This window comes from Condylura cristata, unplaced genomic scaffold, assembly GCF_000260355.1.
Source record: "Condylura cristata isolate star-nosed mole 26May11 unplaced genomic scaffold, ConCri1.0 scaffold00003, whole genome shotgun sequence".
Classification (NCBI taxonomy): domain Eukaryota; kingdom Metazoa; phylum Chordata; class Mammalia; order Eulipotyphla; family Talpidae; genus Condylura; species Condylura cristata.
The window spans coordinates 49,324,271-49,346,273 of record NW_004567104.1 but is presented as its reverse complement, the minus strand read 5'-3'; the positions used below and the strand labels follow the sequence as shown (position 1 = coordinate 49,346,273).

Below are 22,003 nucleotides of genomic sequence, written 5' to 3'. Positions count from 1 at the left end.
ATTTTTCATTTAAGTATGAGATATGTTGTTAGAAACATCAATAAAGTCATTCCCTTATGGTTATAAAAGTCATAAATAGCAACCCTTCCAGACATTCATGTATAGCCACTCATTTTTCATAAATAATCTCTTTTAATAGGATGAGGCAAATAAACATATAGATAAAGATCATCATTTTTCCTGTTCCCTGGATTGTTGTCTTCCTGCCAGGAGTATAGTGTGCCACCATTTTAGAAGCCATGCAGTTGTTATGTAGACTACAGCCATCACAGTCACCTAACTTTTTAAAGCTTCTCAGTTTCATGACCAATACACATAGTAAAAGGATCTGCTTTGATGATTTCTAATGTACCTTTAATGGTAACAAGCTATGACTTTATAATAATCATCACATGTGTTTCACCAAAGGAAATATTCAAATAGCTCTATTATGAAATATTCAGGGTTTTTTTTTCTTTATGAAATTACTGAATCTTTGTGTAGGTCCCAAAAGTTAGATAAGATTTCCACCAAGCAGTTACAAGTGAAGATAACCAGTGCACAAAACAGAATTTTTAGATGAGTAGCCTCTGAGGGTAAAAAAACCAAATATGTAATTTCCAACATGGACCATCATGTAAATTGTTCTTAGTTGTTGCCTTGAGTCACCCAAACCCTGTTGTCAACGCCTCCCTTCCTGGCTTTGCACAACAATGGTTCTAACATTGCTTTATGGTTCTAAATCTAGTCAGTCTGGCCATGGGTACTGGCGATAAGTGTCCAGGATGACCATTAGAGAGAGTCTGTCTATTACACCTCATTTGGCCACAGAGACTATATCTGGAACTAGGAGAAGCTGCTGCAGCCAGCAATAGATTCCCAACATTAAGCCAATTCTCATCTGTTCAGGATTGCCAGTGCCCAAACCCAGGGTTACCACTCCTACCCCGAGCATCCTTGATTTCTGAGTACCAGCTTAACTGGTCTATTTTTCTCATGGTCTCTGCATAATTACCAAAGAATATTCAAACAAGAACCTGAAAAAAGAAGCACAGGAGAAAGGAAGCCAAACCCTTAGAGGTCCTAAGATCAATACAAAGCCAGAGGAAAGTATGAAGAGCTGTTTTTTAATGTATTTTACAAGTATATTTTTGCTGCTATAGTGAAGCATTGAAATCGGTTTAGTTCAACATAATGGAACTCAGCATATCTGTGGCAGGTCCTGTAACCAGAATTTTTGTTTGGAAGCAGAAATAGCTTCATCAAGTTTCCCAGCTGCTCTACCCACATACTTATTATTCCTATTTGTCCTGAATCTCTCATTAGTTTGGTTAAGTGTAGTCTCATGTTTTACTTTTTACAACAAAGGTACATTTTAAGTAAGCAAACTAATGTTTGAGATCATAAAAATTAAACTTTGCTTTGTTAGAATATTTTTTACTACATGTTGGTGAGTTTAAGCTACGGGCTTAGTTAAATATAGAATGCTAACATTGCTTTATAGTTCTAAATGAGTTTAGGAAATTTCAGATCGTTTTTATGAATTACTCCCTCTATTCTGCAGACTGTGGCATATTTTATCACGATGAACAATTCTGAGTTTGCAGAATCTTGTCTAGTGAATAATATAATGAGTTTCCCAAAGGTCAGTAGTATTGTACATAAGGGAAAAGAAATGAGAAAAAAATAGTGCGGAGGACTAACCCATAAAAGGCCTAACAAAAGTGACAACAGGCATCATCTGCCTACTAGCCATCACTGGAATAGGTGTGCATGTAGAGTGGGGATAGAGAATTAAACACCCTAAAAATCCAGTCCTCATTCCTGAAGAGACTACTGTTTAGGTGAAATGGCATTCTGACAGTTAAGTCCCTTAAGCAGAGTATGCTCCTCAGGGTGGAGAGACTTTGTGCCTTCTAGTTCTCTTCAATATGAACAACATTGTATGAGTGCAAAATAGTTATTTTTTTTAATATGGATCCAAAAAGTATGCCTAATATATTAGTCAGCGTTCTTTTGATTGAACATGACAGAGCTCAACTCAGACTAACTGAAGTAAAAATAAATTGTTTCATTCATGAATCTAAAAAATATTGGCAGTGTTAAATCCAGGAGATCATGCAGGATTTTACTGCTTTCCTAGGTCTTCTCCAACTGCAAAGGTCTTCTTTGCTGCATTCATTACAGCTTTCTAGTGCAACAACCTCTTTCTGTAAAAATCATATACCAATCCAAGAAAAGACTGGTTGGTTTTTTAAGGGCCCTAACCAACCCTGAGCCAACTCCATGCCAGGGAAATGGATATTCTGATTGGTCCATGAAGGGTTATGTGCCAGCATATGAAGTCAGAGGTGGGGAGAGCGTGTGACTGGTACATAATTACAGAAATGATAGAGAAAGTCCCCTAAGAAAAGCAGTTGTGCTGCCAGAAATATACCATCTTTTCCTTTTGTGGTATATGTCATTTGCAAGAGCAATTTTATTTATTGCAGTATCAAATGGCACCAAAATATTAACATTGTGCATCACCATGTTGTATTGAAAAGACCATGAGAGCTTTACAGCAGGGTGTCTCAGAACTATTGGGGTGTTGCATCAAGTAAGTCTGTTGGGGCAACTGTCCTGTATTTTAGGGTGTTTGGCAGCTTCCTTGCCTCTACTCAATAGATGCCAGTAGCAAAACCCTCCGCTATGACAAGCAAAAATACCCATAGCTTTAGAGCTAGAAAGGTCTGGGACTAAATCCCATCACTTCAATTCACTGGCTATGCAATTTTAGACAAATAGTTGAAGCTTTTTGAGAAACTATAACAGGGTTGAATATTGTCAAGTATACATGTAAAACACCTGCTACATAACCCATCTTTAATCAATGGTAAAGATCATAGCTTCCAGTTTCTTCAAAATAATTCTCTAAGATCGACACTATTACTGTTTCCATTTCTAGATATGAAAACTAAGGTTTTCCAGAAAGTTTAACTCACCCAAGGGTACTTAGCTGATTAATGATGGAACTGAAGTTCAAGCGCCCTGAATACTCCACGTGCATATTTTTACCCCTAAGCTAACATATCTGATTTTCAGAGGACTCTCCATACCACAGAAGTTCTACATAAAGATCAGCATATTTTTAACTATGCCTGTAATTCTGTTACAAGAGGGTGTTTTCATGACTTCCTTTTTTTTTTTATTGTGAATTTACTCAGTGTTTGGGACTGTAACTCTTTTCTGTATTATTTTGTGCCTTGATGTTAAAAAGTATCCAATGTACCATATTTGTTTGTTATATTTTTAAAAAAATATTCAAGACAGGTGCTTAAAATTAAATTCTAAACATCAACATACTTAGCCTATTACAGAAACATACCTCAGGCATAGTAAAGGTATAAGGCACCCTGTGGTTTTTCTAGAACTTTTTCTTAGTGTATTGCAAGGTAATGTGTTATGTTATTTTCATCCAAGTTTGAAATCATTGTTGTTTACCACATAATGAGAGTTCATTGTAATGCTAGGAGCTGTACAAGCTCTGAAGATGACAGTAAGGGCATTGCGGTTCTTCCCACACTTACACTGTGTGATGTGTGTAGCAGAAGAAAATGGAAGCAAAACATGAACAGCAGGCAACATTAAATAACCAAATCCCCACAGAGCCAATATGCAGGGGGAAAAAACTAACACCATGTAAACGAGAGGCGACTTGGCTCGAACTAATGTTCTAAATGCAAGACTGGAGTCTTGGGTTTTGTTTTGTCTTGTTTTGTTTTCTCCCCGACATGATGCTATTGTGGTTTTGTTCTGTTTTGTTTTTTGTTTTGTTGTTGTTGTTGTTTTCTTTAGAGAGAGAGAGAAAGAGATATGTCACCTTGAAGCAATTTGAAACCCAAATGCCTCCTGGGTATGGTAGTATCATTTAGGCAGATGCTGCTGTGCTAGTTCAGTTTCCCAAAAAGAGAACCACTATCAGGAAGCATCTCATTTGAAGTTTACTAGGAAGCATAATGCTGCCTCGGTGTTTTTGTGTGTGTTTTTCCTCCTTTTTAAAAGCTTTTATGTAATAATGAGTTTTGCTTTAGATTGCTTTCTGAAGTTTACCTGAGTAAAAACATTGGCATTTATCTTTAAGGTTTTCCTTTTATAGGTGATGTGGTTGGAAACAACCTTTTGACCTTATCTCAATTGATTCCTTTCTTTCAACATTTAAGAGGAAAATAAGCTTTTACCATATTTCTTGTTTGTCCTCATAATTCCATAACCTTTCTCAATTATCGGTCAGTACTTCAGCCAAGAATGGTGGATGTGTAGAATCCACTTACCACGAATTGCAGCATGATTTTATGACTCAGAGAGTCCAGTCATTTCCAATTTTTGTCTCTGATTAGATTTTCCAAACTCTGCTTTATTATGGAATGGTCCTTGTGTAATGATCTGTGTAAGATACAGTAAATTGCTGAAGGCCCATTCCCATTACTTCAACCTCTCATATTACAGAGAGAATTTGTGCCTTTATTTGAATATGTATTATTCCAAATCAGTTTTCTAAAATGGCCTTCTTTTTGTCAACTTTCAGTAGTTCTACTCTTGGTATATAGATGATAACAGTATTTTAATTATATACTAATTACAACAGCATTAAACATATCTGCTACCAAAGTGAGTAATGGGGGGAGGTGTTATGAGATGTAATCAATTGCCATTATAAATGATACAAATAAAAAAGTTCTAAATAAAGAAAACCAATAGCCAGTATACTATTACCACAATGTGATTTTCAAGAGAATTTTTTCATTAAATGACCACAAAGCTAGAAAGTGTATACATGCCAGCAATGTTTTCATACCAATCAATTAAACCTTCAATTTCTATTAGAAAGAATATATTTGCAATCTTAGCTTTTAACATTTTTATGTATCTTTGGTCTCTTTGGCGCATTCACAAAGAAGGCATTTTAAAATTCCCTTTTCCTTTTTATTCATAAACCATTTTTTATAGCTTTGAGGTATTTTTAGTGGGTCCAGAAAATGTGTGTTTAGGATTACCTAAATTCTTTCTAATATCAAGATGATGGAAAATGGACCTGAGCTTTGAGAACATTGGCTTCTTAAAGAAAAATGGTTTCAAAAAAGTAGGTTTGAATGTGTCTTTATATTTCCAAAAGTATAATTTGTTGGCATGGAAATGGAATAGTAAGGAATCTTGTTGTTTCCAAAATCATAGCTTGAGCTTCCCAGAAAGAGTCTGCCCTTGTCTGGAATTTTGTCTCCCTGAACACTTGGAATTCTGTGAGAAAGAGTCCTTTGATGGAGAGCAAATCTAGATCCAGAGATTGCTGAAACTGAGAGTCTAGAGATAGCACAAAGTCATGCAGACTAAGCTTTCAGTTTTAGTGACTCAAGAAACATGGCTTTTGAATTGAGAGGTTCTATGGCAAGACCTGAATTCAGTTCTCTTTATTAATGAGGAAGCAGAGATTTGTCCCTAAACAGGCGTTGTTACTGACTTGCAGGACTTCAGTGCAGTTCAAGAATCTCTTCCACTATTGCTATCTACTGTTTAAAACGGAAGGGTAGCGTATAGAAGGTGTTAGCTATCACAGCCTCAAAAAGTATGACCTTCAACTGTTAGAGCTGAGATTTTCCAAATGATAAATCTCTTGATGAACAACCTTATAACCTCTTAGAGACCTACACACTGTATTATTCCCCGTTCTGTCTACTGGTTCAACAATCTGAAAGGTGGTAACCCACTAAGGATAAGAACCCTCTATTTTCTAGGCCCTTGACATTTTAGTGTGACTTATACAAACTGAAGTTTGAGACCATCATGGTTTTTAAAGAGATTTTTATCTTAAAAAGAAAATCTTAGCTTTCTAGAGTGATTTACAGTTTACAAGTTAAGCCTCTATAAAAAGTGTTGTCTGTCTTCATCTTAACCTTTTTTTTTTTTTTTAAAGATTTATTTATTTATTCATACAGAACTGGGGTACAGGCCAGAGATGTGGAGGGTGAGAGGATTCACCAGAGACAGAGCGGGGAGCAGAACAGGCAGATCAACAAAGTACACTGCTGAGGGGAGCAGGGGGCGGGCCAGGAGAGGTCTGCCACGCCATGTGGTCACCTCCGGGGCAGGCGGGGATCGAACTCATGCGGAAGTGGCTTTAGCCTCTCAGCGCTGTGCTTCAACCCGCTGTGCCACCAGGGAGGGCCCCATCTTAACCTTTTAACACTCATTTCCGCCTTTTTAAATGTACATTGAATTTCATTTAGGTCTTGATTATTTTTCACTGAACCCTAAAATTTGTATGTGGTAAAAATATTGAATGAGAAAATAATTCTATTATCATGAATTTTATTTATTTATAACCACTTTTCTAGGCCTATGTAGCACAACCTTTAAAATAATGTCAGAAAAAATACATCACCAGTATTTTCAATACAATTCTATTTTAAGCCTAAATAGGCTGATATGTATAAATAATTATTATCATGTAAAGTAAGTGTACAATGGGAACTTCTGTTTCATCATCCCCCTTTTACCTGAAGTTGTAGGCTTTCCACAAAGCCATGCTCCCCATAGAGAGAAGGAGAAATAAAATCATTTCACTTTGCATTTACTAGTGTATAATGAAGCCCTTGATAAAATTTTGGGACAGTACAGTGCCTTTTAAATGACAACAGAAATAATTCAGTCAGCTCCTTTTAGAGATATTAAGTAATCTCATATCATAAAAATGTTATTTCCTCCATATCCAAGTAGTCCTCAGACAATAGTATTGTTTAAGGACATCTCAGTGCCTTCGTGTTGACGGTCTATCCCTTGTTTGCCTTCTTTAACAAAAGATGCTTGTGCCTTGCTTTGATTCAGAAACCCACACAAGTGAAAAACTCAGATTTAGCAAGAGCAGAACAGGCTGTTCTGTGCCCCAGCTGAGCCTTCTGTCCACTCTGGGCTGCTAAAAACTGCAGTGGTGATGACAAGGAACCCATGCAGTATATTTAGAATAGCCAGCCAGGTTTCAGGTAATAATTTCTGACAGAATCTAATTCCACTCCCTTCTTCTTGGAAATTATCATTACAGACATTTTCACATTTTTTTCACTTTATTTTAATTTTCTTCTTACGTTTTTAAACAAGGGTATAACCTTGTATAACTCTTCTCCAAAGGATGACAGCCTACAACAATCATAAAACCAAACTGTTACTAAATTCTCTCTAGTTAATTATCACCCCTTCATGTCCTAAGTCAACAAGTCTCAATTAGTCTTTTAGAAAAAGCACCCCATATGCTCCTGATTTCCCATCAATCCTTAATTAAGGAAGCAGAAAATACCCAAAAAAAATTTTTTTTTTACAGAGAACTCTTTATAAAGGTAAAGGTTAATATAAGTTTCTCAAACTACCCTCACTGTAAAGCTCCTGTAGATCACGTGTGACTGCTGGAGCCCCAGCTTGGACTTGAGGAAGCATCTGCTAGGAACTGGGAATGTGCAGAAAAGAAAAATGTAATTGCTTTGCCGGAGCTCAGCTTGCCTGGCTGAGAGACCACAGGGTTTCTGGTGGCCACAGCAAAGGGTAAAATGGGTCTCAGTCAGAGGTGAGGACTGAGAGCCAGGCACACGGTGAGCCACAGCAGAATTTCAGGTGAGCCAACTTGTTTTTTGTTTTTTTGATAAAAGAACATTAAAATTTTCAGGTCTTTATCATTGGAATAAAATTTAAGTAATTTTAACAGGTAGTTCCTACTAAGGAAGAATTGACATAGATAGCCATCAATAGTTCTTACTATGTTTCTCAGTTAAGTCAAGAAGTGTGATAATGGAAAACATTAGAATAACAATAGCTAAAATTCTCATCTTCTCATACCAAGACTGACCTTATAATTTATTTTCCAAAGTAGGACCACTCTGAAATCAGAAGGAAGAGGAGGATCGTTAGGCAATGTCAGATGTAAAGTAGGGGACCAGAGCTCAGTCTCCTACTGATAGTGTAGACTAGGCTGAGAAAGACTGAAACCCACAATTTACAGAGGAGAAAGTTGGGATAAGGTCTTGGGAAATCCAGAATATTTGTGGGTCTTATTTAAGTAAGATTTATATATCTAATTAATATAGGTAAGATTCAGGACTTAGACTTTAATAAAGAAAATACACTGCATAGTGAGTCCATCTGAAGGGAAATATATTCACTCAGTAAATTAGAGTAACAGTTTTTGAAGTTTGAAACTCATCATCAACCAGAGTAGTTTTTTTTTCTTAAAGATTTATTTATTTAAAAAAAATAGATTTATTTAGTTGTGCATACAGAACTAGAGTTCAGACCAAAGGTGCAGGGGCACTGAGAGAATTCACCAGAGACAGAGTGGGGAGCAGAACAGGCTAACTGACGAAGTACACTGCTGAGGGGAGCAGTGGGCGGGTCTGGAGCGCCATGTGGGTCAGCTCCGGGCCAGGCAGGGATCCAACTCATGCGGAAGTGGCTTTAGCTTCTTAGTGCTGTGCTTTAACCCGCTGCGCCACCAGGGAAGGCCCAGGGCAGGTCTTAAACCTTGCAGATAAAAGGTTTTTCCCTCATTTTAATAGTTAATCAGTTTTGTCATAATGAGAAATACTATTATAGTCCAACTAGGGTGTCTTTTATGCAGTGCCTTTGCTAAGAAGTTAACACAAAACAAAACACCTCAAAGCAATATAATGTTCCTCATCCTTTATTATCAAAATAACTCTGCCATTCTTAGTCACTCCCTTCATTTATCACTAAATAGCACCCTTTGGATAAAACAATGTTTCACATCTGTAGGCTTGCTAAGGGTGCACTGTGAGAGATAACCAGAGAAGGGAAAGAGGAGAAAAAGCGACTTGTTAGGAGGTTTATTGCAGTGATGAAGAGCTGAAGAGCACATTAAAAATACTTGGAGGTCATAGGGTCAGTGTAACAAGTTAATTTTGAGCATCCAGAAAAACAGAGACCAAATGACTCTGATGTCTAACTTGAATCACTGGAAGAGGAGTGACACCCTTAGCAAAGGACAAAATCCCAGGGGAGAAGTAGGGTTAGTTTTAAACAAAATAAATCTCAGGCATTTTGATCACAACTTGGTGAAGCAGTGACAGCTTTAGGAATCTGGAGCGAAAGCTGAACAGAGCTGCACCTCTGGACACAGGGAAAAGAGACCGTGTGGAGTAAATGAGTGTGAAAGAAGCTCAAGGTCTATCTGGAGGGATGAGTAAGGGAAATAGCTCCAGGCTCAGGGCAGTTTGTGTCTGCCATTACTATGGCTCACCAAGATCTTGTTAATTCAGTCTTCAGGGATTGTCTAACTGTGTGATTTTGACCCAATTTGTTCATCAGTTTGAGCTTGAGTTTTCTCACCTGTAAAATACATGTATTCACATGTGTTATTTTAAGTCCCAAATAAGGTGAGTTATGTTGGAACACCTAGCCCTGAATTTGGCACATAATAAGCTCTGAACGTAAGGTATTACTAAATCTGAAACCCAAGAATTCTTAGAAAATTAAACTCATCATCACTGCAGCCCCAAAATTGTTTCGTGTCCTCGTTGGGCCAGGTCCTAGAATTTATTCTTGTCTTTCGCCCCTACTACCACAATTCATCGCACCCTCGTATCTTTTATTTTTGTCAAATCCATCCACTTATTTTTTTGTATCCCATGCATACAGAGCCTCCACGACTGCAACCTGCTACCTGGAGGGCCACCCCTCTCCCATCCTCCCCGGAGAGGTCACCCCTCCCCTCTCCGACCTGGAGGGGTCACTGCTGCCCCCGCCATTGCACTCTCCATTCATAGCCAGAGATCAATCTAGTGTCCTTGCTAAAACCGTTTCCTCCCTGCAAAAAATTTACGTTTATAGCTTGTAAATCATTCATGATCACAAGAAATGCAATTTTTACCTCAACTTTCAGCCACAAATTTACTGTTCCTCACCGTGAAGTCTCTTCTAACTGCACAATCCACGTTCATCCCTTGCTCAGATGTCTTCTCTCTTCACCTTGCCTAGTTGAACGTGCCACCTTCCCATATCTTTCACGCCTTAGCTTGCCTCCTCTGAGAAGCCTTTTGGAGATAGCGGAATGTGCCCCCATGGTGCAATTCTATGTGGCTCTTACTCTTTTCAAACTCCTCTGTCTCCTTCACTGGAGATGTTTTGCTAAAGGCAGGGAAGCATACTCAATAATATATTTAAATGGCTAACATATATATGTCTGGATACATAAATTTGTCAAGTCAATTAAAAACATGTTGCATCCTTTAGCCATTTTTGTGAATAATATTGCACCAACTTCTTTTCTGACTATCTGCAGAAATCATAATTTTTAGTGTATGATTGTGGGCAAGTTAAACTTCTGTATTTAAATTTCTTACCTGTAAAATGAAGATACTAGTACCTACCTCATACTGTTGCTTTGAATATGAAGAGTTAATAGCAGATCAGTCTTTTAGAATTTATACCTAGAGGCATCTCTCAAAATTGTGAGCTGTTATTGTTACTCTTTTCTTCTTGTCTTTACTGATATCCTGTATGATGAGACTCTTCATGTTTGACACCTTTCACGAGCAAATTAAGAATTCAGGAGATAGGCTTCCCTGGTGGCCTTCGGATGAAGTTTCATCGTTCACAGCTACAGCCTGAGTTTCATTCCTGGCCAGACAGATGAACACACACATGTCACAGCACACCTCCCCATCTCACCCACTGCTCCCCTCAGCAGTGTCTTTCAGTAGATCTGTCTGTTCTGCTCCACACTCTATTTCTGGTAAAGCCTCTCACCATCCCCCACCTCTGGCTTAGACCCCAGTTCTAAATAAATGAATCTTAAAGAAGAAAAATTGAGGAGATCTAAAAGTCAGAGGCCAGAACAAAGAAAAGTTCTAAGTCTGCAATTCTCCATGTGTCCCCACAGAGAGGCAAGCTAGGGCCTGACATTCTGCTGGCCACTTATGGGTGAAGGTTTCAGGCATGGAGCCATGCTTTCTTGAAACTCCTTATATAGTGCAGTATGAGAATAACTTTTTCAAAAAAGAATAAGCAGTCTGCTTGGCACAAGAAGTCTAGATTTGAGTATGAACTGTTACCAACTGAGAACATCAGCTTCCTAGCAGCTAAATGAGAAATAGTAATGGGATTCTGGACAGAACAAGTCACTAGTCTTACATGAAGCTAACTTTGGGTCTAGTTGCTGTTTTTCAAAGAACGATCCCATTTCACCTGGCTCATTGTCAGGGCAAACCAGTGAGACACTAGATCATTATGGACCATATGCTACTTGATGCACCATTTTTTGGTTAATGTTTTCATTAGAAGAAATAATGTCAAACTGTGCTTCAAATCTATCTGGGGTAACTTAAAACCCAAGTTCTCAAGAATCTATCCCTCTCTATCAATACAAGTGCAAATATTTTAATAGGTCAGTAACACTTTTTTAATATATCAGGGACCACAATAAATGATGAGAATGAAAAAAATCTAAAAATAGTATTCCTGCTTTCAAGTATGTATAGCCTTAGTGGAAAAGCACCTGAAAAAAATTACAATCCAGTATAAGAAATGAAACCATGTAAGACTCAGAAAATTCACAAATAACTCTGTTCAGTCAGAGATTGCATTTTCCAAACTATAAAGTTTGTTTTTTATTTACTCAAAATGCTAAACTTAGGATCCATATGAAAACACTGGAGTTCAATTAGCAGGTTCTATGATGAAAAAAAAATCCTAAAATTATATATATTGATGTAAAATCAAAGCAGAAAATGTTATGAGAACTGAAAAGGATTTGTGAGGACTACCCCGATATTTAGAACCTAAAAGGAATTAAGTTCAATTTCCAGATCTGCCACCTGATAACTGTGAATTTATTAGTTTCCTAATAAATTCTGGGAGTCTAAATTTTCTCTTTAAGAATGGGTATAGTAGGGCTTTCCCTGGTGGCACAATGGGTTAAAGCACTGCATTATGAAGCTCTCCAAAGCCAGTGCAGCATGAGTTCAATCCAGGCCAGGGAGCCGACCCACATGGCGTGGCAGACCTCTCCTGACCTGCTAGTTGCTCCCCTCAGCAGTGTACTTTGTTGATCTGCCTGTTCTGCTCCCCACTCTGGTGAATCCTCTCACCCACCACACCTCTGGCCTCTACCCCAGTTCTGTAAGCATAAATAAATAAATCTTTAAAAAAATAATAATGGGTATAATAACAACAGCTACCACCTTAAGTTAGTCTAAGCAGTAAGTAAAGAAAAATATGCAAAGCACCTTATATATGATAGATACTCAATAAAGACAGCTAAGTTTTCCCACATAACAGCTATAACTTTGCTTGTCAGCTGTTCTACTCTAGGCACTTATAATTGGGTAGCTGTGGTAAATTGATTAAAGAGCTATTTTAGGGTGGAAATTTTTTTATTATTCTATAATGAAATTCTATACTATTTTTCTTAGCTACTTTTCAAAACTATCTACAGCAGTTTAATGCATTGTAAGCACTTTTACATACATCCTGTTTTACCAAAATGTGCCTTAAAATGTCTGAAAAACCCAAACCAAGTTGGTATAAAAAGTAATCAGAAAATAAGAAAGTGTCCTGTTCAATAATGGAATATTAAATGAATAAAAAAATGCCAGTACACTGACAAGTTAAGGTGTTCTGGTCACAAAGACATTGATGAGAATATGAGGAATGCCTTAGTAGCTAAAAAAAAGCTAAGACTTAGTAAGAGTTTCTGGAAACAGGGATTGTTCTTTTATATACACTGCCTCGCATGAATTATGGAACTTTGAGAATTATGTCAAATAGTGTCAACTACAAGACATTAAAATGAGATGCACTTTGTATAAAAGAAATTACAGAAAGCATATAAATGATGCTGCAGTGGAGTTCTGTTTACAATGTTAATACTTGATTTTTATATTCCTTTTGTGACAGAGCAGAAGTGATATTGAATGTGCTGATCTTTAAATACTAATTTGTCCCTCAGTTTTTCTATCTCAAAACAAGAATAATAACCTTTTTCTTTTATCTTTCTACCAGTCTAATAAGAATAAAGAAAGTAAATACTTTTGAACACCTCATTCAGAAGTAAACTATATAAATTCAGGGTTATTTTGACTGCGTATTAGAAAACTCCCAGATGGTTCATAGTACCAGCAGATAAATATCCTGCCTGATCTATGATTTCCTAAGTAGCAAAGAATATTGTCATCTTGTTGTTACCCTAAACTTTGGCTTCTTTTTTTGTTTAAAGACTTATTTATTTATATAGAACTGGGGTACAAGCCAGAGGTGAAGGAATGGTGAGAGGCTTCACCAGAGACAGAGTGGGGAGCAGAACAGGCAGATTGATGAAGTACACTGCTGAGGGGAGCAGTGGCAGGTCAGGAGAGGTCAGCCACACCATGTGGTCACCTCCAGGGCTGGGGATCCAACTTGCGCTGAAGCAACTGTGGCTCACTTGCAGTGCTACATCCTAACCCGTTGTGCCACGAAGGAAGGCCCAGACTTTGGCTTCTTACAGAGATTACTTTCCCCGTAGAGTACTATCTACATGTGGCTATTTAGATTTAAACTTTCATTTATTAAAATTAGCTAAAACTAGGCCCTCCCTGGTGGTGCAGCCGGTTAAAGCACTGCACTGAGAAGCTAAAGCCACTTCCGCATGAGTTCAATCCCCGCCTGCCCCGGAGGTGACCGCATGGCGCGGCAGACCTCTCCTGACCTGCCCGCTGCTCCCCTCAGCAGTGTACTTCGTAGATCTGCCTGTTCTGCTCCCCACTCTGTCTCTGGTGAAGCCTCTCGCTGCCCCTGAGCCTCTGGCCTGTACCCCAGTTCTGTATGTACAAATAAATAAATCTTTTTAAAAAAATTAGCTAAAACTAAAAATTCAGTTCCTCAGTCCTACTAGTCATATTTCAAGTACGCTATAGTTACATGTGACCAGTTCCTAGAGTGCTGGACAGAGAAAACATTTCTTTCATCGAGCGCTCTGTTGAAGAGAGGCTGATTCTCAGGCTGAATATTCTTGTTACTCTGTGGGCTTCAGTTAGCCATAGACAACATTTCAATCATTAAATGACCTTAAAATTATGAAAGTACATCAGTAGCAGACTAAGGGAAACCCACACATAGGTGGAGGGGAAATAAATAGGCAATAAGATAGAAAGAAGGACTGATAGCTAGAAAAGGATACACTGACATTACTATAAAAGGTTAAAATATGATTCAGGAAGCCAGTGGCCTGGCCAAGGTACAAGATTACTTAAAGCACTGGTCATTTATAGTTTGCACTAAATGTATCAACCTTTTGCTGACTTTCTCATGTTCTAATTAGGTTTTAAGCAGTTCTAGCTAACCCACAATTTCACCACTGGGATGAAACTTAGCCTCCCTCTGTAGACTCATGGTTAAAAATGTGTTTTCCTCACACAGGGGTCAGTAAATGCCATGGAGATACTTGGAATTCTTTGCTCATAACTGTTGCATTTGTCTTTGTTTAGAACACTGTACTACAAGTAGTTTTCATACTTACCAATTTTTTTACTTCTGCTTCCTGTATAAAAAGGAATGATAACTTAGGCTGTGTGTTATTTGTCCAAAAAAGCAAGTAACTAATCTGTGTGTATTTGCATTTAGGTCATCCTGTCTATTGAAGAAGGGTACAGGCTCCCGGCTCCCATGGGCTGTCCAGCATCACTGCACCAGCTGATGCTCCATTGCTGGCAGAAGGAGAGAAATCACAGACCAAAATTTACTGACATTGTCAGCTTCCTTGACAAACTGATCCGCAATCCCAGTGCCCTTCACACCCTGGTGGAGGACATCCTTGTGTAAGATGCATAATGCTGAGTTTTTTCTCGACAATCATAATTCCTTTTAGGCTATAGACAAGACTAACAGCTAGAGAGAGGAGAAAGTTTGCTTTAAAAACCATCTAATTTTCAACCATTTTAGAATGCTGCATATAAATTTATTTCATCTATTAGCCCAAAAAAAATTAACATTTTTTAAATGGATATTTTTCATAAGAAAAGAGGTTTCCCCTTTTTCCATATCTACTCTTTCTAAATTGCTTTCTTTTCATTTTTTCCTGTGTGGCTCTTTGGTATTTATGTATATTTCATTTACTGAAACCCCCTTCCCTTTACATGGGGAATGTGTGTGTGTGTAGAACCCCTTTAATTTTCTTATCCATTCTCTGATCTGTCCCTCTAGTTGAAGTGATCAGAAAGATGGGCAATTTGTGAGTCAGCCAGAGCAATCATGCTTCCTACTGATATGATCTCACCCAACTGTTGTTACTTTCTCTTCCTAAACCTGAAAAAGACAGATGACAAGTCAGGAAAATGAAGGCACTCCACACCATTTTCTAAAAGTCAGTAGAGTTAAGAAGATATACTCACCTCTTTCTGAAAAGTAATTATACGAAGGCTTCAGGAAACTAGAAGAAAAAAACACTATCATCTATGTCTGAAAATATTACATTTAAAATAGTATTAAGTTGAAGATATATTTATTTAGAGCAAATTGGACCTAGAAATAACCAAGGTATTTCCATAGCTCACTATCCTGACTCAGAGGATAGCCATCAAAATATATAGATGTTCAACTTTAGGTTACAGTTCAAGTCAATGCAGGTTTTTAGTGAAAATAAGGCTGAAGGCACTTCAAGGACTACTGGAAACAGGACTCAGTTCATAGCAGAGCATATAAGAGTTCACCTCTAAATCACTAATTGGCAGCCTCAGTAAAGTGAAGCCAAGCATGAAATAGCTAGAGATTAAACTATTACTCTAGCCCGTCTCCCCTAGAGCGGTCCAACACAGGAAGCAGTAAAATGAGGCGATGAGAAAGAGGAGACTCTTTGGATTTTTATCGTGAAAGCAGTGAGCAGTCATTGAAAGATTTTAAGCAGGAGAATAGCAAGATCACATTTGCATTTCTGAAAGTGAAAAAGAAGAAACAGAGACAGTTAAATATGTGCAGCAATCTGAGCTAGAAAAGATTAGGGCCTGATTTATAAAGTAGGAATAAGCTTAGGATGGAGATAAAATAATGAATTTATTATAAGGCAAGGAAAGCAACCATATCTTGATGGAGAGAGAATAGAATCAAGGATGTTTGTCAAGTTCCTTTCTCAGACAAATCATGGAAGGGAAGAGGGACAAATAATCAGAATGGAAATGAGACAATTTCAGTCAAGCTGCTTTAAAGATACCTGGGGGGCATCTAAGCAGAGATGGCAGCTCAGTTTATAGGCTAAACCTCGGGTGGACAGAGCTGGGCTAGAGATGTAGATTTGGAGATCAGCAGCATATGGATTGTATGTGTCATATACAGTCATTAAGATAATCCATGGAAAATGTGCAATAAACAAAAGGAAGGAATACATTCCCCTGGGACAGCAAGATTTAAGATTAAACTAAAGAAGAGCACTCAAAGGTGACTCAAGAAGAGCCAGACAAGTAATGAGAGAGGAGGAAGAAGCAGTGGCATAGAAGGCAAAAATGGAGAGAGTTTCAAGGAATACAATGGCCAGGTCCCCCAAAGCTTCAAGAAGATAGTAAGTGAAATGTGCATTAGACCTGGTTACAAGGCATCAGGTGCTTTGGGCAGCCTTTGCCAAGGCATTTTCAATAAGACTGTAGAAGACAGAGCACAGTGGAGGAAGACAGAGGTCAGAGAGAAGCACAACACAAAGGACTAATTTGTTTTTTTCAAGAACCCTATCTCTGAAGGAAAAGGGAAGTAGTTAGAGAAAAGGTTTCCAGGATTTTGTTTTTATATGTTTTATTGGAGAGACGAGACGGGCATGCTTTGATGGTAAAGAGAGAGAGCTCGTAGAAAGGTTCATGGAGTGAGTCTGCATGATGGGGAGGAGACTGGCATCTCTAAATGAAACCACTTAACCTTGCCTCTTGTGGTGCAGGATTAATGGACTCCACAGCCAGTGTCCATCAACAGAGCTCTCTAACTGCTCGATGCCTGTGGAAGCAGGCAGGTAAGAGCCTTCTTCATGAGGCAAAGCATATAAAACAATATTTATTACCTGGTTTATTAAGTTTATTAATATTCTATGTATTTGGAAATCATCAGTAGAAACTGAGGTGGGAAAAATGCCCAAAAGTCTACAGGATCCAGAGGTCAAGATGAGGGGCCATATATGGGTGCCAAAGGAGGGTGGATGAGTGGGCTGTGCAGAAATGCCAGGCCCTCAAGTGGCAAGTTCTGCAGTGACACCACCACATGCAAGGCGAGAAGCCGGGTGCTTTATATAAAGTTGACAGTTTGATTCAATTCTAAAGTCTAATCTCTGGGAGACCAGATGGAAGTTTTTGTGACTGATTTGCTATCCTTGTTTCTGACAAAGACGTATGTACTGCTGCTTTTGTCCTTAATGTACTTCTGTTTGAGAGACCAGAGCGTTAAGGGTGGCTTGTCTGGACTTTGATCAGCATTATTTTCACTATAACCTGAGTAGCCGCCCCCCCCCACCCCCAGCACCTTACCCACCCTCTCACCCCCATTTCCACCTACCCACTCATTCCTGATTCTACACAACTGAGGCTAGTTAGGAGGAAGAGATGTGGGAGATGAGAGGTGACCAATATTAGCTAAAGAAAAGCCTGCTTTGCTTTATGCTAATGAAACTAGCCACTGCCCCTCCATCTCCAAGTCCCAAAACCCAGTTGTCTATACAGAACAACATTGGATTAAGGAACTGTGACAGAGTGTAGATTTGCAATATTTCCTCCCGTTGAATTTCTCAAGCAGGTAAAGGGTCTAAGTGTATTATCTACAGCAACTCTTTAAATTCTCCAGCCCTTCTCTTTTCCTGCTTTCCCCGACTTCCAGGGTTCTCTTTCACTTCTACCTGACATGACTCTCAGCCCTGGGGGGTCCCCATGGTTTTTATACAGTGCTAATTGTTAATTGCTCTTTGCTGAAGAATTCACGGAGTAGTTTTTTACCTTTTCCCTTGACAGAGTAGCAAGAGGGGAACAAATGAAGGAGATGTGTGGTGCCCACAGCTTAGTGATTTTATACTAGCATATTGGGGGTCTCTTATACCTTTACTTGTAATCTTCCATTTCAAAACAGACCATCAATAGAAAAAAAATAGAGAAAACTTGCATTTTTTGGAGCAGCAGTTGATATCTTGTTCCTGACACACTCCCATGGGTGTATTCAGACCACTGTGCAGTTCCAAACCCCCATACTTTCTCTGCTGAAGAAAGTATTTGGCTATTTAAGTGAATGTGATGATATAGCTGCAATCTTATATCCCATTATTTGTAAAAAATAATTTGCAAGAGTATTTTATTAATGTTAGGAATCACTCAGCAACTAGAACCACCACTTTCCTTAGTACATATAAACCCATTGTTGGATTTTCAATCACTTGGCTTCCAGTAGTATGGAATCATGAAGGTAAGGAAAAACTCATACTAGTATCATAATTAAGAACCTCTTCTGTAGAAAACAGCAAGTATATGTATAAGACCACATGGTCCTACCTCCATGCAGTTAATAATGCTACATAGGTCTTCTGTGAGAAATACTTATTAACATTTTAATGTAGCTGATTTATTTCAAAAAGATTTTACTCAATGTTTCCTAAACAATACACGATCAATACACTCTAAGTTGTCTATCTAATACTTCATACCAAGTATTAGACAACTTGTCTTTTTATAATTGTTGTTACTAGCACATGAATGATTTTTATGACAGAGAAATAACTGGCTGTTGTAACTGAGTGAAAAGCTTTGTGGAAGACAGAATATAAAATAGTAATCAAGGAGTATGAATTTCTACTTGTAGGTAAATAAAAATTCAATTTGCATGACCTGTGACACAATGATCATACTGTTAATACCAAAACAAATACTAATGCATACATACATAGATATTTATACCTGTATACAAATAGATATACTAATATATATAATGTATATAATTGTGGATAATATATATTATCCACAATAACCAGTACTGCCCTTTGAGAGCCAACTATGTGCCAGTCATTACACGAAACACTAGTGTCTGTTTTGTCATTTAATCCCCAATACTAGTGTTCTTATTCCTCAGTTAGAAAATGGAGACTCAGAAAGACTAACTTTTCCAGCAGTACACATCAAGTCACTAAGAGATCAGGAATTTGGCCCTCCCTGGTGGCACAACGGGTTAAGACACAGCCCCTTCAGTGCAAGTTCTCTCCCTGCCCTGGATGATCCACATGGCCTGGCAGAACTCTCCTAACCCACCCACTGCTCCCCTCAGCAGTGTACTTCATCAGTCTGCCTGTTCTGCCTTCCACTCTGCCTCTGGTGAAACCTCTCACCAGCCATGCACTTTTGGCCTGTACCCCAGTTCTGTATGCATAAATAAATAAATCTTTAAAAAAAAAGAGAAAGAGAGAGATCAGGAGTTTGAATAAGTTCCACCAACTCCAAAACCCTTGTTCTTTGCTTTACAGTTATAGTATCACACAATATGGCAAGATTTTCCCCATTAAAGCACTGTTTTCAAAATATGACTAAAGAAAACAAGAATACATTCTATATTTCCAAATAGGTTTTCACTAGGGTAGTCAGACTTCATAGATGGAGTTTATTAAAATTCCAAAATGAATTTGTCATGGGGGCAGCCTGCTAGTTTATATTCCACTAGACAAATGCAGGGAATATACGCTTTCACTCAAGGGAGTCCATACCAAACAGTTTATGTTTGCCCCCAATATCTTCCTATAATGCTCATTTATTACTTGAAAAACATTACTTGAGTAAAGAAAGTAATAACTATAACTAGAGAAATGAGAATTATAGCAGCCACATGGTCCCAGAATTATATCTTCAAGTCATTCTTGTGGATGGAATTTTTTCATTGTTGGTAAATAAATGTTTTGTTTATTGTTCTTGTCATGGAAGATATTAGTAATCATTACAACACTTTCCCAGTGAGCCCAGATGCTGCCCTAGGATCCCTTTCAAGACCACATTTGACAAGCATAGCCAAATTGCAGTTAGCATATGATATGAAATCTATTTCTGTCCCTGGATTGCTTCCATGAGATGCAGCAGTCTACTTCTCTGGCAATAGGAACCATGTGCTATGTACTCAAAACTATGAGAGATTTTTTTTTTTTTTAAGTATATTCATCCACACCCCGTGCAGGTTAAAGCACAGCTCTAAGAAGTTTAAGCCATTTCCGCATGAGTTCAATCCCTGCTCGTCCCTGAGGCGACCCACATGGCGCGGCAGACCTCTCCTGACCCACCCGCTGCTCCCCTCAGCAGTGTACTTCATCAGTCGGCCTGTTTTGCCCCTTATTCTGTCTCTGGTGAATCCTCTCATGCCCTTGTACCTCGGGCTGTACCCCAGTTCTGTACAAATCAATCTTTAAAAAAAATGTATATTCATCCTATTCTATATCAATCTATCCTAATGTTCAAATATATGTAATTTTATAATTTTCTTTTAATTTCATTCTTTCATACATCTTAACAGTGATGTCTTATTTTAATAAATAATCATCAACTTTATTTTAAACTGAAGATTTACTAAAAACAAAAAGCTGATGAAAAATAATTCACAATTCAAATTTAACACTGTAGAGTCAAATTATTTAAATGAGGAGATATCGCCCACAAATATAAATTTGTTACCAGATATATGGCATGTTTTTATGCATTTGAAATTTTATAGTCATTTGAGTAAAATTACATTTTTAAATATTTTTAAAATATCACATTCTCTCTATTTTAACTTTTGTTCAAGTTGATTATTAGGTCATAAATACAGAGAGGACATGCTTTATTTCTATCAGATTAAATGAATTCTTCCTTCAAAGACTAGGTACATATTGTGTTTATTAGATTAGTTTAGAGATTAATTAAATATTCTGAATGTCATCCCTGAGTCATGAGATAAGAAATTCATGTGAAACCAGTGATACAGAATAAAGAATCTGCTCTGTGGTTCTAGGTCTATCCTTTGTGCCTGAATGGTTAAGTAGTGCTACTTCACTAGATGACTACCTCTTCCTCCATGATGAAACTTCTAAAAAGGTTTCATTCCATAAAGACAGAGAGGAGACATTTTTACAATACAAGGAATAAGTTAAATAAGTACTACATTCATTAATAGAATGACCTTTGTGTCAACAGGTACTTAACTCTTCTGTTAAATGAAATAAATATTTCATAATGTGTCAATCACTATGCCATGGACCAAATGTCAGTAGCGATCATTCAAGTCTAAATCATTATTTATCTAATGGATTCCTGTAATATTTTCTGCATTGTGCAGAGGCCTATAGTAAACAGAAAGAAATATGAGATCTGATTCCTACCATCAGGAAGTTTTAACTTACTCAAATGAAATTCTCCCATGTTATAGAATTTTCCCAAGGAAGTAATTCAGTTGATGTAAAAGATATGTGCCTTACCACTGTATGATCATTTATAATAAAAGAAGTTTTTCACAGCTAAGAAAATTTCATGGAATTAACGAATGATTAAGATCAACATATGAAATATGTTTATCTCTTTTGAATAGCAGTTATGAAAACTACTGAAACAATGAATAGACAGTATTTTATGTATTTTATGAAATATTTGTATTCTATGAAACATGGCCCTGGAGTGGGAACATGCATGGCAGTTAATTTAACTCTTAGCCTCATGTTTACAGTAACCTTCAAAGGGCTGGCCCTTTTCCCGCTCAGCACCTCATTGTCTAAATCCTTAGCTTTGAGTCTGATCTTAAATTGTTCATTGTGGTCCAAAAACTGAACTATTCCTTCATGTTTCAATAAAATCCAAGAATTTCTGTAGTTCTCTTTGTTTTGTATAAAAGCACTTTATTAAAAATGATTAAATTACTATTCATTGCAAAAAAAATAGAAAATATTCACATGTGAAATCAAGGCAAGATAAATTAAATGGACCCTGTCTCTAAAGTTTTGCTTACCATTTATTAAAATAAGAGATAGAAAACAAGTCGTGCTGCCCCCCCCCCC

General features: G+C 37.7%; 1 protein-coding gene across 2 annotated transcripts in view; it reads left to right on the top strand.

Annotated features, from left to right (window-relative positions):
* The window catches only part of EPHA6 (EPH receptor A6), a 563,177-nt gene that overhangs the window by 535,138 nt on the left and 6,036 nt on the right, over positions 1-22,003 (top strand). The window contains exons 16-17 of one of the 2 annotated variants that reach the window (XM_012734527.1): positions 14,617-14,810; positions 16,910-16,981. In XM_012734527.1, the coding sequence (XP_012589981.1) occupies positions 14,617-14,810; positions 16,910-16,981 (266 nt within the window). The remainder of the gene's footprint in view (positions 1-14,616; positions 14,811-16,909; positions 16,982-22,003) is intronic. The other variant, XM_004675273.2, reaches the window with a different exon arrangement.